Below are 15,497 nucleotides of genomic sequence, written 5' to 3' on the forward strand. Positions count from 1 at the left end.
AGATTTGAGAGAGAGGTGTGTCTGTTCCAGCAAAGGCACCTGCACGCCTCTGTGGAAGCTGTCAGTCAGTATATGTAGGCCAATGGCCTTGAACTAGGATTTCCCATCCTTTCAGAAACGCAAGTCTAATGGAAAAGGACAACCTCTGCAATACCACAGTCAAATATAGCCTACATCATGGTTGACTGTGCATTGGCCAATTAGTTTGTTCAAAGTTCAACAGCTCTGCTCTAACACTTCAAAACAAACTACACTTCAGTGTAGTTTGTTGTTATCCTCCCATGCTTTCATCCTCAAACGTGCATATTATCCCTAAAGTCAACAAAGCTGGTTGTGAGCCAATGAAAGAAAGGTTAATGGGGTAGAGGGAAGTAAAATGAAGAGCAAACAGGGAGAGATGTGTTGGTATGTTAGTCAGGATGCCTCCTCTCCTCTCCCTGTGTAAGGTCACACCTCTGGCTAGCTCTTATTTCCTGGAGCTTCACAATAACTCTGCAAATATTTAGACTGACTTACATGTTCTCTCGAATATCAACCTGTCAGATTGACTTAGTCTCAACGGATGTCAGCTGCATAGATGCATGTGATGCAAAGTAGATGTGTGTTTTGTGTGTGAGAGATTCTTCGAGATGAAAGAAGGTGGGTACACGCGTACACACAGGCGCACAGACGGTGTAGGCGGCAGAGCAGCACAGGATGTGTGGTTTAGGGCAGGAAGAGGAGCAGGAGCAGAGCTATGTGAGAACTATGCTGTGTGTGTGAATATCTTAATGCCTAACTAACTGCACCAGGACAATCGGTGTACCTCAACACTGTCACTAAAACACAATCCCACTTTGCCACTGTCTGTAACTTCAACTCTCCATAGGCTTTACAGCTCATTCTTCTGGCCAAATCAGAACTTGAGATGCACATTTCTACAGTAACTAGATGTCTTGCGCAAATCTCCCATTGACATGATTTATGACGAAGTTCAAGGTATGCAGTGTATGCCCTGAAACATGCACTGAATTGGGCTATTCGGGTTTCTGTTCCTTAGCTTTTGATCACCATCTGCAAGGCAAAAAAGGAAAGATCCTGTTCTGTCTCCTCTGAGGCCCGGTCAGCCCTTATAGTGAGCAGGTTTGTGTGTGGCTTGAGGTTGTGGTCCTCTGAAGGTCTGTCCCTTGGCCAGTCTGTTGCAACAGTGTGGCTGGAGCAGTGTCTTAATATGTCATGCATTTGTAGCACTCTGCTCTGCTTGACAATGTGCAAACTAATTGTGATTGGTGGATACAGTTTAGCTCACCTTAACGGACTGTTTCATGTTGGAGTGACTTGGCTGACCCCTGTATCTGTCGTCCCCCCCCAGTTGATATCCGAGAGATAAAGGAGATCCGAGCGGGCCAGAAGTCTCGGGACTTTGAGCGCTATGTGGAGGACTCTACAGCACGACTAGACCAGGCTCACTGCTTTGTCATCCTACACGGCACCGAGTTCCGCCTCAAAGCACTCAGCCTAGCAGGTAAATACTAAATACACACCACAGTATTACCTCCAAAGCCTTCCGTTTTGTCAGGTAGAGACACCCATACCATAATATGGAACTTGAATGTCAGGACTTTGACGCCTAACCTTTGACCCCTCTCCCCAGCGACTTCTGATGAGGAGATGACCATGTGGGTGAAGGGGCTGACCTGGCTGGTGGCAGACACACTCAAATCCCCCACCCCTTTACAGATAGAGAGGTACGCCTTTATTCGGTTTGGTAGGCTGAGTGGGCATCACTTAATGGTACGTTGCAAATGGCTATCACAGCACTTTCGGTATCGAAGACTCATTCTGCAATGTAACTCTTTTTTTCACCCAGGTGGTTACGGAAGCAGTTCTATGCCGTAGATCGCAACAGAGAAGACAAGTAAGTTAAATAAATCAGTGCTTTTTGGGGGATATAATCTAAATACAGTACCATCGGAAATGTTACAACCTTATTCTAAAATGGATTAATTTTTTTTTCTCTCAGCAATCTACACACAATACCCCATAATGACAAAGTGAAACAGGTTTTTAGATTTTTATTCTCCAAATGTAGAAAAAATGTAAAACAGAAATAGCTTTACACAAGTATTCAGACCATTTGCTATGAGACTCGAAATTGAGCTTGGGTGTATGTTGTTTCCATCGATCATCCTTGAGATCCTTGATTGGAGTCCACCTGTGTTAAATTCAATTGACTGGACATGATTTGGACAGGTACACACCTATCTATATAAGGTCCCACAGTTGACAGTGCAGGTCAGAGCAAAAACCAACCCATGAGATCAAAGGAGTTGTCTGTAGAGCTCCGAGACAGGATTCTGTTGAGGCACAGATCTGGGGAAGGGTAACAAAACATTTCTGCAGCATTGAAGGTCCCCAAGAACACATTGGCCTGCATTATTTATGAATGAAAGAAGTTTGGAACCACCAAGACTCTTCCTAGAGCTGGCCAAATTGAGCAATCGGGGAGAAGGGTCTTGGTCAGGGAGGCCAAAAGGCACCTAAAGACTCTCAGACCATGAGAAACAAGATTCTCTGGTCTGATGAAACCAAAAATGAACTCTTTGGCTGAATGCCAAGCGTCACATCTGGAGGAAACCTGGCACCATCCCTACGGTGAAGCTTGGTGGTGGCAGCAACATGCTGTGGGGATGTTTTTCAGCAGCAGGGACTGGGAGACTAGTCAGGATTGAGGCAAAGTACAGAGATCGTTGATTAAAAACCTGGGTTCGGGACAAGTCTCTGAATGCCCAGCCAGAGCCCGGACTTAAACCCGATCTAACATCTCTGGAGAGACCTGAAAATAGCTGTGCAGCATCGCTCCCCATCCAACCTGGCAGAGCTTGAGAGGATCAGCAGAGAAGAATGGGAGAATCTCCCCAAATACATGTGGGTCAAGCTCGTAGCATCATACCCAAGACGACTAGGCAGTAATTGCTGCCAAAGGTGTTTCAACAAAGTACTGAGTAAAGGGTCTGAATACTTATGTAAATATATTTAAATTTCTTATAAATGAGCAACAATGGTTAAACCTGTTTTTGCTTTGTCATTCTGGGGTATTCAAATGAAGTTGTATTAGTCACATGCGGCGAATACAACAAGTGTTGACCTTACAGTGAAATGCTTGCTTACCAGCCCCTAACTAACAATGCCGTTTAAAAAAATACAGATAAGAGATAAAAGTAACATTTAATTAAAGAGCAGCAGTAAAATAACAATAGTGAGATTATATACAGGGGGGGTACCGATACATAGTCAATGTGCAGGGGCACCGGTTGGTTGAGGTAGTATGTACATGTAGGTAGTGCTATGCATAGTTTAATAAATGACAACAGAGAGTAGCAGTGGTGTGGAGAGGGTGCAATGCAAATAGTCTGGGTAGCCATTTTACTACCTGTTCAGGAGTCTTATGGCTGGGGGGGTAGAAGCTGTTTAGAATCCTCTTGGACCTAGACTTGGCCCATGCCAAATCTTTTGTCTCCTGAGGGGGAATAGGTTTTGTCGTGGCCTATTCACGACTGTCTTGGTGTGCTTGGACCATGTTAGTTTGTTGGCGATGTGGACACCAAGGAACTTGAAACTCTCAACCTGCGCCACTGTAGCCCTGTTGATGAGAATGGGGGTGTGCTCGGTCCTCTTTTTCTGTAGTCAACAATCATCTCCTATGTCTTGATCACATTGAGGGAGAGGTTGTTTTCCTGGCACCACACGGTCAGGTCTGACCTCCCTATAGACTGTCTCGTCATTTTCGGTGATCAGTAATGAGCACACTGTCATTGGCAAACTTAATGATGGTGTTGGAGTCGTGCCTGGCCGTGCAGTCATGAGTGAACAGGAGGGGACTGTGCACGCACGCTTGAGGGGCCCCTGTATTGAGGATCAGCGTGGCAGATGTTGTTACCTACCTTCACCACCTGGGGGTGGCACGTCAGGAAGTCCAGGATCCAGTTGCAGAGGGAGGTGTTTAGTCCCTTAGTTTATTGATGAGCTTTGAGGGCACTGGTGTTGAACACTGAGCTGTATTCAATGAATAACATTCTCACATAAGTGTTCCTTTTGTCCAGGTGGGAAAGGGCAGTGTGGAGTGCAATAGAGATTGCATCATCTGTGGATCTGTTGTGGTGGTTCGCAAATTGGAGTGGGTAGGTAGGGTTTCTGGGATGAAACCAGCCTTTCAAAGCACTTCATGGCTACAGATGTGAGTGCTACGGGTTGGTAGTCATTTAGCCAGGTTACCTTAGTGTTCTTGGGCACAGGCACTATGGGGTTCTGTTTAAAACATGTTAGTTTTACAGACTCGGAGAGGTTGAAAATGTCAGTGAAGACACTTGCCATTTGGTCAGCGCATGCTCGCAGTACACGTCCTGGTAATCCGTCTGGCCATGCGGCCCTGTAAATGTTGACCTGTTTAAAGGTCTTACTCACATCTGCTGCGTAAAGAGTCATCACACAGTCTCCCGGGAACAGCTGGTGCTCTTATGCATGTTTCAGTTTTATTTGCCTCAAAGCGAGCATAGAAGTAGTTTAGCTCGCCTGGTTGCCTTGTCACTGGGCAGCTCTCGGCTGTGCTACCCTTTGTCATCTGTAATGGTTTGCAAGCCCTGCTACATCCAACGAGCGTCAGAGCCGGTGTAGTATGATCTCAGTCCTGTATTGACGCTTTGCCTGTTTGATGGTTCGTCGGAGGGCATAGCGGGATTTCTTATAAGCTTCCGGGTTAGAGTCCCGCTTTATGAAAGCGGCAGCTCTAGCCTTTAGCTCAGTGCGGATGCTGCCTGTAACTCCAACCAGAAGCCATGGATATGTACGTACGGTCACTGTGGGGACGACGTCATCGATGCACTTATTGATGAAGCCAATGACTGATGTGGTGTTCTCCTCAAAGCCATCGGAGGAATTCCGGGAACATTCCAGTCAGTGCTAGCAAAAAAAGTCCTGTAGCTTAGCATCTGCTTCACCTGACCACTTTTTTATTAATCTAATTTTCGCTTGTAAGCAGGAATCAGGAGAATATAATTATGGTCTAATTTGCCAATTGGAGAGCGAGGGAGAGCTTTGTATGAGTCTCTGTGTGTGGAGTATAAGTGGTCCAGAGTTCTGTTTCCTCTGGTTGCACATTTAACATGCTGGTAGAAATTTGGTCAAATGGATTTAAGTTTCCCTGTTTTAAAGTCCCTGGCTACTAGGAGTGCTGCCTCTGGGTGAGCGTTTTCTTGTTTGCTTATGGCGGAATATAGCTCATTTCATGCTGTCTTCGTGCCAGCCTCTGACTGGTGGTATGTAAACTGCTTTGGAGAATACAGATAACCCATAGACAACACTACCTACCGAGAGAGTTTATCATGAGATACTCTACCTCAGGCGAGCAATAGCTCGAGACTTCCTTAGATCTCGTGCACCAGCTGTTATTTACAAAAATACATAGTCCGCCGCTCCTTGTGTAGATTGATGAAAAATAACAATTTAATACTTTTTATAATACGTCTGTAACCTAACAAAATGTGAATTAAGTCGAGGGTTCTGAATACTTTCTCAAGCCACTGTGAATGAATGAAAAAGCATTGCATCAGCTTGAAGATAATGGAGAGCAATAATGCTTTTCTTTCAGAGACTTTGGGTTAGTGTATTATCAATAATTTAGACCAGTATGACCAGCTACATGCTGTAGCAAATAGCAATATAGGCCAGCCAAAGGCATTTTGGACAGACTAGGGATGAAAGTAAAACCATACAATGCATGCGGAAAGTATTATTTTTCCACATTTTGTTACGTTACAGCTTTATAATAAAATTGTTATTTTTTTTCTCATCCATCTACACAATAACCCATAATGACAAAACAAAAATATGTCTTTAGAAATGTTTGCAATTTTAAAATAAAAACGTAATAACATTTCCATAAGTATTCAGACCCTGTACTCAGTACTTTACAGCCTCAAGTCTTCATTGGTTGTGACGCTACAAGCTGGGCACACGTGTATTTGGAGAGTTTCTCCCGTTCTTCTCTGCAGATCCTCTCAAGCTCTGTCAGGTTGGATGGGGAGCGTCGCTGCACAGCTATTTTCAAGTCTCCAGAATTGTTAAATCGGGTTCAAGTCCGGGCTCTGGCCGGGTCACTCGGGGACATTCAGAGACTTGTTCCCGACGCCACTCCTGTGTTGTTTTGGCTGTGTGCTTAGAGTCGTTGTCCTGTTGGAAGCTGAACCTTCACCCCAGTCTGAGAACCTGCTCCAGTGCGCTCAGGACTTCATCAAGGATCTCTCTGTACTTTGCTCTCTGCTCTGATCATCTTTCCCTCAAATCGTGACTAGTCTCCCAGTCCCTGCCGCTGAAAAACATCCCCACAGCATGATGCTGCCACCACCATGCTTCACCGTAGGGATGGTGCCAGGTTTTCCTCCAGATGTGACGCTTGGCATTCAGGCCAAAGAGTTCAATCTTGGTTTCATCAGACCAGAGAATCTTGTTTCTCATGGTCTGAGAGTCCTTCAGGTGCCTTTTGGCAAACTCCAAACAGGCTGTCATGTGCCTTTTTTACTGAGGAGTGGCTTCTGTCTGGCCACTCTACCAGAAAGGCCTGATTGGTGGTGCTGCAGAGATGGTTGTTCTTCTGGAAGGTTTTCCCACTTCCACAGAGGAGCTCTGTCAGAGTGACCATCTGGGTCTTGGTCACCTCCCTGACCAAGGCCCTTCTCCACCGATTGCTCAGTTTGTCCAGGCGGCCAGCTCTAGGAAGAGTCTTGGTGGTTCCACACTTCTTCCATTTAAGAATAATGGAGGCCACTGTGTTCTTGGGGACCTTCAATGCTGCAGAAATGTTTTGGTACCCTTCCCCAGATCTGTGCCTCATCACAATCCTGTCTCAGAGCTCTATGGACAATTCCTTCGACCTCATGGCTTGGTTTTTGCTCTAACATGTTCTGTCAACTGTGGGAGCTTATATAGACAGGTGTGTGCCTTTCCAAATAATGTCCAATCAATTGAATTTACTACAGGTGGACTCTAATCAAGTTGTAGAAACATCTCAAGGATGATCATTGGAGACAGGCTTCACCTGAGCTCAATTTCGAGTCTCATAGCAAAGGGTCTAATACTTGTGTCAATAAGGTGTTTCTGTTTCACTTCTAAAAACCTGTTTTCGCTTTGTCATTATGGGGTATTGTGTGATTGAGGAAATGTTTTTATTTAATCCGTTTTAGAATAAGGATGTAACGTAACAAAATGTGTAAAAATGGAAGGGGTCTGTATACATTCCAAATGCACTGTATGCACAACTAGGGAATGAGCACAGCTTAATAGTTTTTGAAGAAGCTTCCTACCAGCTCCGGTTGGTGTGTGTACGTGATGTGGAGGTGTGAATGAACTAACCTTTCAGCCACAGACCTGCACAGCTTCCTGGTGTTTGTGTGTGTGAGCGAGCACCCCCCCCCCCCCCCATTCAGAAGCAGCTTCCTTTAAGTAGTCCTGAGGTGAAGTCACGACATGGTACTCTTCCAGAAGTGTGTGTGTGCACATCTTCATTTGTGTGTTTGGCGTTGTGTGTATTTTAGGATATCCTGTAAGGATCTGAAGAGCATGCTGTGCCAGGTTAACTACAGGGTCCCCAACATGAAGTTCCTAAGAGAGAAACTTCCGGTAACATCCTCACACTCATCACATTTCCCTAATACCCCCTCCCCACCAGTGTGTGTTTTTCCAGTGTCATCCTAACCCTGTGGCAACATTGCCCCCTCTCCTCTCACTCTTAGGACTCTGAGTTGAGGAATGGAGACGTGTCCTTTAGCCAGTTTTCCCAGCTCTATCGCAGCCTGATGTTTGACGCCCAGAAAGCTGTAAGTCATCTTCAGCCTTCTCTCCTAACCTTCTCTCTCTGTCTGTCTGCTTCTCAAATGGCTCCCGAATCAAGAGGCCTGTTAAAACCCACAGAGCCTCTGGTAGGAACCGTTAGGCCCCCAGCAGGCAGGCAGACAGACGGGAGCTGTGTTGTCATACTGAAACGACAAGGTTTATTGTGTTTAATCATCTTCTTTACTTTTGTCTTTCAGATGGAGATTCCTTTTCTACAGAGGTAGATACTCACACACCCAGCCTGAGCATCATTTTATACTGTAGATGTGAGTTGTGTAACACCTCTCTCCCTCTGTCAGGTTCATTGAGAGACCAGAGCAGAAGATCTTACTTGAAGACTTCAAGACTTTCCTTCTGGAGGCCCAGAAGGTATACTGGATGATAAAGCATTATCATCTATCTAAGTTCTTAGGGATTCGGTACAACACAACGCTTGACTTGTCATACACTTTAGTAACTAGTTATTTTGTAAAGGTGTTACGTGTTAATACACAAGGAAATCAAATGACCTGAATAACATAATGTGTTGTGTGTGTTTGTAGGAGTTGTGGGCCACCGACAACAATAAGGTGCAGGAGTTTATGTTTGGGTACCTGAAGGACCCACTGAGGGAGGTGGAACAACCCTTCTTCCACCAAGATGAGGTACCTTCTCACTCTTAAGCTTGTCCCCCAGCCTCTGAAATCCCAGAGCTAGAGAACATTGTTAACAGCCCGTCTACCTAGGGAGACTAATCGCACCCCCTCCTCTCTTTCTCACTCCAAGGCAATGAAATAAAAGTACCACTGTGATTAACTATTTTCATGTTACACAGTTGTGAGAGTACATCCAACAGACATTGCTCATCCTAATATTTATACATTTCTTAATTCCATTATTTTACTTTTAGATTAGTGTGTATTGTTAGATATTACTGTGCTGTTGGAGCTAGGAACACAAGCATTTTACCTCACCCGCAATAACATCTGCTAAATATGTGTATGTGACCAATAAAATTTCATTTCACATTATATAACTTAATTTGGAATAGAACACCCACATCTTGCTGGTGACCTGAATGTGCCTGAGTTCTGTGGAAAGGAGACATTAGTTATTGTCAAACCACGTGACTTGTCTGAAATGTCTGACAAAGGAAGTGCCTCTAGTGTCTACCTACAGGATGGTACACTTCATATGTCTGGGCCTGTGATTAGTAGAAAACTCTGACTTTCAGTTGACTTTCAGTTGAACACAATCACAAAGGGTGCCTGGTTTTCGCATGGTAGTGCTCTTCATTGGACTGCGTCTGTGCATTCATCAGAACCCTAATATTGATTGCGTGTCTTCCCTCCCCCTCGGTCTAGTTCCTGACATACCTATTTTCCAAAGAGAACACCGTCTGGGACTCAGCCCTGGACCAGGTGTGTCCTGAAGACATGAACAACCCCCTGTCTCATTACTGGATATCCTCATCTCATAACACGTAAGAACAGAGGGAGTGGGGGGGGGGGGGGTGGATTACTGTATTTGAAATCAGTGTTGTGCTAATGCTGGCTTCACATGAATGGTAAGAGAGAAAGCAGAGTTTCCCAGACATTTTTCCCTAGTCCAAGGGGATTTGTGTCCTACAGTTCTGATGTATATCAGATTAAATTGGTATTATCTAACAATTCCTTTTTAACAATGAGAACTGGGCTTTGATTGTGTAGGAAAATGTCATTTTCCTCCCATTGAAAACATGGTGAGAAGAGGTTAATGTGATAACCTTTTGTGTTGGCTGAGAAACAATACTCCTGGAAGTGAGGAATGAAAATGTCCATGTTGCTTTGATAAAGTCTGAATTGCCTGGCTAAGTGAGAAAGGGGTGTTTACGCTAACCAACAAACACAGAAATACCTTCTTGATTCTGTATTCAATGTTTCACTACTGACATGGAAGGGGATGTGAAGAACACAGGATGAAGGGAAAGGAGGCTTCTGTAGACTATCTGATGTCGTGTGTGTGTGTTTGTAGCTACCTGACAGGTGACCAGTTTTCTAGTGAGTCGTCCCTGGAAGCGTACGCACGCTGTCTGAGGATGGGCTGCCGCTGCATCGAGTGTGAGTTTATTATATACACACACCTGACTACTCTCTCCATAACCCACTTTCTTTCAGACCTAAAGCCACTCTTCTCCACGATATCTGCATGACAAACACTCTTCGTATACTGTATCACTGCACTGGTAGTGAGGGAACACTGTTCAGACCGGTGCTGCTCCGTTCAGAAAGGCACATATGACACTTTAATATTTCATCTTGATTTAAACCAGGAAATCCCTTTATTTAATGTGTGTTATATATACTCACACACAGGGCCTTTAGAAAGTATTCAGCCATCTGGACTTTTTCCACATTTTGCTACAGCCTGAATTTAAAATAGATTTAGTTGAGATGTTGTCACTGGCCTACATAATACCCCATAATGTCAAAGTGAAATAATTTTAAAACAAATTAATAAAATGAAAACAAGAAATGTCTTAGGTCAGTAAGTATTAAACCACTTTATGGCAAGCCTAAATAAAACATATGCTTAACAAGTCACAAAATAAGTTACATGGACTCACTCTGTGCTATAATAGTGTTTAACATGATTTTTGAATGGCTACCTCATCTCTAACTTACACATTCATTTATCGGTAAGGTCCCTTTGTCGAACATTGAATTTCCTAATGCCTCGCAAAGAATGGCACCTATTGGTAGACGAGTCAAAATGTAAAAAGCAGATATTGAATATCCCTTTTGAGCATGGCAAAGTTATTTAATGACATTTTGGACACCCACTGGTACACCCAGTCATTACAAAGATACAGTCATCCTTAACTCAGTTGCCTTGGAGGAAGGAAACTGCTCAGGGATTTCACCAAGAGGCCAATTGTGACTTTAAAACTGTTACATGGCTGTGATGGGAGAAACCTGAGGATGGCTCAACATTGTAGTTACTCCACAATACTAACGTAAAGGAGGCCTGTACAGAATAAAAAATATTACAAAACATGCAACCCTTTTGCAATAAGGCACTAAAGTACAACAGAAGAAAGGAAGATTTTTAAAAACTTTATGTTTGGGGCAAATCCAACACATCACTGAGTACCACTCTTCATATTTTCAAGCATAAGGTAGTGGCTGCATTATGTTATGGGTATGCTTGTCATTGGCGAGGACTATGTATTTTTATTTTTTTGCATAAAAAGAAACTGAATAGTTAAGCACCGGCAATATCCTAGCGGAAACATGGTTCTGTTTTCCAACAGACAGTGGGAGAAAATTCACCTTTCACCAGGAGAATAACTTAAACACAAGTTTACATACACAAAGTTGACACTGCCTTTTGAACGGCTTGGAAAATTCCAGAAAATGTCATGGCTTTAGAAGCTTCTGATATCCAATTGACTCAAATGGTCAATTAGCCTGTATTTCAAGGCCGACCTTCAAACTCAGTCCCTCTTTGCTTGACGTCATGGTAAAATCCAAAGAAATCAGCCAAGACCTCAGAAAACACACTGTAGACCTCCACAAGTCTGGTTCATCCTTGGGAGCAATTTCCAAATGCCTAAAGGTACCACGTTCATCTGTACAAGCAATAGTACTCAAATGTAAACACCATGGGACCACGCAGCCGTCATACCGCTCAGGAAGGAGACTTGTTCTGTCTCCTAAAGATGAATGTACTTTGGTGCGAAAAGTGCAAATCAATCCCAGAACAACAGCAAGGGACCTTGTGAAGATGATGGAGGAAGCGGGTACAAAAGTATCTATTTCCACAGTAAAACGAGTCCGATATCTACATAACCTGAAAGGCCGCTCAGCAAGGAAGAAGCCACTACTGCTCCAAAACTGCCATTAAAAAAAGCCAGACTACGGTTTGCAACTGCATACGGGGACAAAGATTGTGCTTTTTGGAGAAATGTCTTCTGGTCTGATGAAACAAAAATAGAACTGTTTGGCCATAATGACCATCGTTATGTTTGGAGGAAAAGGGTTAGGCTTGCAAGCCGAAGAACACCATCCCAACTGTGAAGTGTGGGGGTGCTTTGCTGCAGGAGGGACTGGAGCACTTCACAAGATAGATGGCATCATGAGGGAGGAAAATATATGGATATATTGAAGGACCATCTCCAACATCAGTCAGGAAGTTAAAGCTTGGTTGCAAATGGGTCTTCCAAATGGAGGATGACACTAAGCATACTTCCAAAGTTGTGGCATAATGGTTTAAGGACAACAAAGTCAAGGTATTGGAGTGGCCATCACAAAGCCCTGACCTCAAACCTATAGAACATTTCCGGGCAGAACTGAAAAGGTGTGTGCGAGCAAGGATGCCTACAAACCTGACTCAGTTACACCAGCTCTGTCAGGAGGAATGGGCCAAAATTCACCCAACTTTTTGTGGGAAGCTTGAGGAAGGCTACTTGAAACGTTTGACCCCAGTTCAACAATTTAAAGGCAATGCTACCAAATACTAATTGAGACCGTAAACTTCTGACCCACTGGGAATGTGATGAAAGAAATAAATCATTCTCTCTACTAATATTCTGACATTTCACATTCTTAAAATAAAGCGGAATCCTAACTGACCCAAAACAGGGAATTTTTACTTGGATTAAACTGAGTTGAAATGTATTTGGCTAAGGTTTATGTAAACTTCCGACTACATACAGTGGGGCAAAAAAGTATTTAGTCAGCCTCTAATTGTGCAAGTTCTCCCACTTAAAAAGATGAGAGGCCTGTAATTTTCATCATAGGTACAATTCAACTATGACAGACAAAATTAGGAAAAAAATCCAGAAAACCACATTGTAGGATTTTTAATGTATTTATTTGCAAATTATGGTGGAAAAGAAGTATTTGGTCAATAACAAAAGTTTATCTCAATACTTTGTTATATACCCTTTGTTGGCAATGACAGAGGTGAAGACTTACAGAAAACGTTTGGCAAGGTTTTCACACACTGTTGCTGGTATTTTGGCCCATTCCTCCATGCAGATCTCCTCTAGAGCAGTGATGTTTTGAGACTGTTGCTTGGCAACACGGACTTTCAACTCCCTCCAAAGATTTTCTATGGGGTTGAGATCTGGAGACTGGCGAGGCCACTCCAGGACCTTGAAATGCTTCTTACGAAGCCACTCCTTTGTTGCCCGGGCAGTGTTTTTGGGATCATTGTCATGCTTAAAGACCCAGCCACGTTTCATCTTCAATGCCCTTGCCGATGGAAGGAGGTTTTCACTCAAAATCTCACCATACATGGCCCCATTCATTCTTTCCTTTACACGGATCAGTCGTCCTGGTCCCTTTGCAGAAAAACAGCCCCAAAGCATGATGTTTCCACCCCCATGCTTCACAGTAGGTATGGTGTTCTTTGGATGCAACTCAGCATTCTTTGTCCTCCAAACATGACGAGTTGAATTTTTACCAAAAAGTTATATTTTGGTTTCTTCTGACCATATGACATTCTCCCAATCTTCTTCTGGATCATCCAAATGCTCTCTAGCAAACTTAAGCAGGGGGACACGTCTGGCACTGCAGATATACAGTTCACACTTACTCTTTCAATGGATTCTCTTTATTTTTACTATTTTCTACATTGTATAATAATAGTGAAGAGATCAAAACTATGAAATAACACATGGAATCATGTAGTAACCAAAAAGGTGTTCAACAAATATATTTGAGATAATTCAAAGTAGCCAACCTTTGCCTTGACAGCTTTGCACACTCTTGGTATTCTGTCAACCAGCTTCATGAGGTAGTCACCTGGAATGCATTTCAATTAGCAAGTGTGGTTTGTTGATTTGTGGAATGTCTTCCTTAATGCGTTTGAGCCAATCAGTTGTTTTGTAACAAGGTAGGGCCATCTTGTCTATACCACCCCTATTTTGTAAAATACCAAGTCCATATTATGGCAAGAACAGCTCAAATAAGCAAAGAGAGGTGACGGTCCATTACTTTAAGACATGGTCTGTCATTGCAGAACATTTCAAGAACTTTGAAAGTTTCTTTTGAGTGCAGTTGCAAAACCCATCAAGCGCTATGATGAAATCAGCTCTCATGAGGCCCGCCACAGGAAAGGAAGACCCAGAGTTACCTCTGCTGCAGAGGATAAGTTCATTCGTTACGAGCCTCAGAAATTGCAGCCCAAATAAATGCTTAAGTGTTCAAGTAACAGACACATTTCAACATCAACTGTTCAGTGGAGACTGCGTGAATCAGGCCTCATGGTGGAATTGCTGCAGAGAAACCACTACTGAAGGATACCAAGAAGAGACTTGCTTGGGCCAAGAAACGTGAACAATGGACATTAGACTGGTGGAAATCTGTCCTTTGGTCTGATCAGTGTCTTTGTGAGATGTGTTGTAGGTGAACGGATGATCTCTGCATGTGAAGTTCCCACCATGAAGCATGGAGGAGAATGTGTGGGGGGGCTTTGCTGGTGACACCGTGTGTGATTTATTTAGAATTCAAGGCACACTTAACCGGCATGGCTACCACATGTTTCTGCAGCAATACGCTGGTTTGGGCTTAGTGGGACTGTCATTTATTTTTCAGCAGGACAACGACCCCGCATACCTCCAGGGCTATTTGTCCAAGAAGGAGAGTGATGGTGTGCTGCATCAGGTGACCTGGCCTTCACAACCTCAACCCAATTGAGATGGTTTGGTATGAGTTGGACTGCAGAGTGAAGGAAAAGCAGCCAACAAGTGCTCATCATTTGTGGGATCTCATTCGAGACTGTTGGAAAAGCATTCCAGGTGAAGCTGGTTGAGAGAATGCGAAGACTGTGCAAAGCTGTTACGGCAAAGATTGGTTACTTTTTGAATAATCAAAAATATATATATTTTTTGGTTACATGATTACATGTGTTCATAGTTTTGATGTCATCACTATTATTATACAATGTAGAAAATAGTACAAATAAAGAAAAACCCTTGAATGACTAGGTGTCCAAACCTTTGGCTGTGTGTGTGTAAATGGATGGATAGATAGATGAGTTGCCTACCAAGAAGACAGTGAATGTTCCTGAGCTGCCAAGTTTTACTTAAATCTGCTTAATTCTATTTAAAGACTTGGAAAAGCGGTGTAGCAATGATCAACAACCAACTTGACGGAGCTTGAATACTTTTTCTAATAATAATGGCCAATTATTGTACAATCCAGGTGTGCAAAACTCAGACATACCCAGAAAGACTCATAGCTGTCATTGCTGCTAAAGGTGACAAATTCCCCTTTTCACATGTTTTTTGTTGTTGTTTTTACCTGTATTGACTCAGGTTGTGAATACTAATGTAAATAAGGTATTTCATTGTAAATAAATTTGCTAAAATCATGTTTACACTTTGTTATGGGCTATTGTTTGTAGCTGGTTGAGAGCAATAAAGAAGCTATTTCATCAATTTGGAATTCCGGCTGTACCAAGTGGTATGAATACTTTCTGAAGGCACTGGATGCTGTCCTTCCTCTCTTTGTCATTGAATGAATCATTTTCAATCACATTTTTTGATCCTATATCTTTAATTTTGAGGCTGATTGTGGAGGCCTAGTCTAAGCATACTACACATAAAACCATGGCCAATGGAGAATCTCCACTAAACGTAGTCTTCTTATCCTGGGATTGTTTAG

At 43.2% G+C, this 15,497-nt stretch overlaps 1 protein-coding gene across 2 annotated transcripts in view; it reads left to right on the top strand.

Moving 5' to 3' along the window:
• Positions 1-15,497, top strand: part of plcg1 (phospholipase C, gamma 1) — a 37,265-nt gene that overhangs the window by 3,923 nt on the left and 17,845 nt on the right. For both annotated transcript variants that reach the window (XM_046364993.1, XM_046364994.1), the window contains exons 3-12: positions 1,352-1,504; positions 1,634-1,727; positions 1,850-1,897; positions 7,569-7,653; positions 7,767-7,850; positions 8,064-8,086; positions 8,166-8,235; positions 8,409-8,510; positions 9,210-9,328; positions 9,859-9,944. In XM_046364993.1, the coding sequence (XP_046220949.1) occupies positions 1,352-1,504; positions 1,634-1,727; positions 1,850-1,897; positions 7,569-7,653; positions 7,767-7,850; positions 8,064-8,086; positions 8,166-8,235; positions 8,409-8,510; positions 9,210-9,328; positions 9,859-9,944 (864 nt within the window). The remainder of the gene's footprint in view (positions 1-1,351; positions 1,505-1,633; positions 1,728-1,849; positions 1,898-7,568; positions 7,654-7,766; positions 7,851-8,063; positions 8,087-8,165; positions 8,236-8,408; positions 8,511-9,209; positions 9,329-9,858; positions 9,945-15,497) is intronic.

This window comes from Oncorhynchus gorbuscha, linkage group LG10, assembly GCF_021184085.1.
Source record: "Oncorhynchus gorbuscha isolate QuinsamMale2020 ecotype Even-year linkage group LG10, OgorEven_v1.0, whole genome shotgun sequence".
NCBI classification, from domain to species: domain Eukaryota; kingdom Metazoa; phylum Chordata; class Actinopteri; order Salmoniformes; family Salmonidae; genus Oncorhynchus; species Oncorhynchus gorbuscha.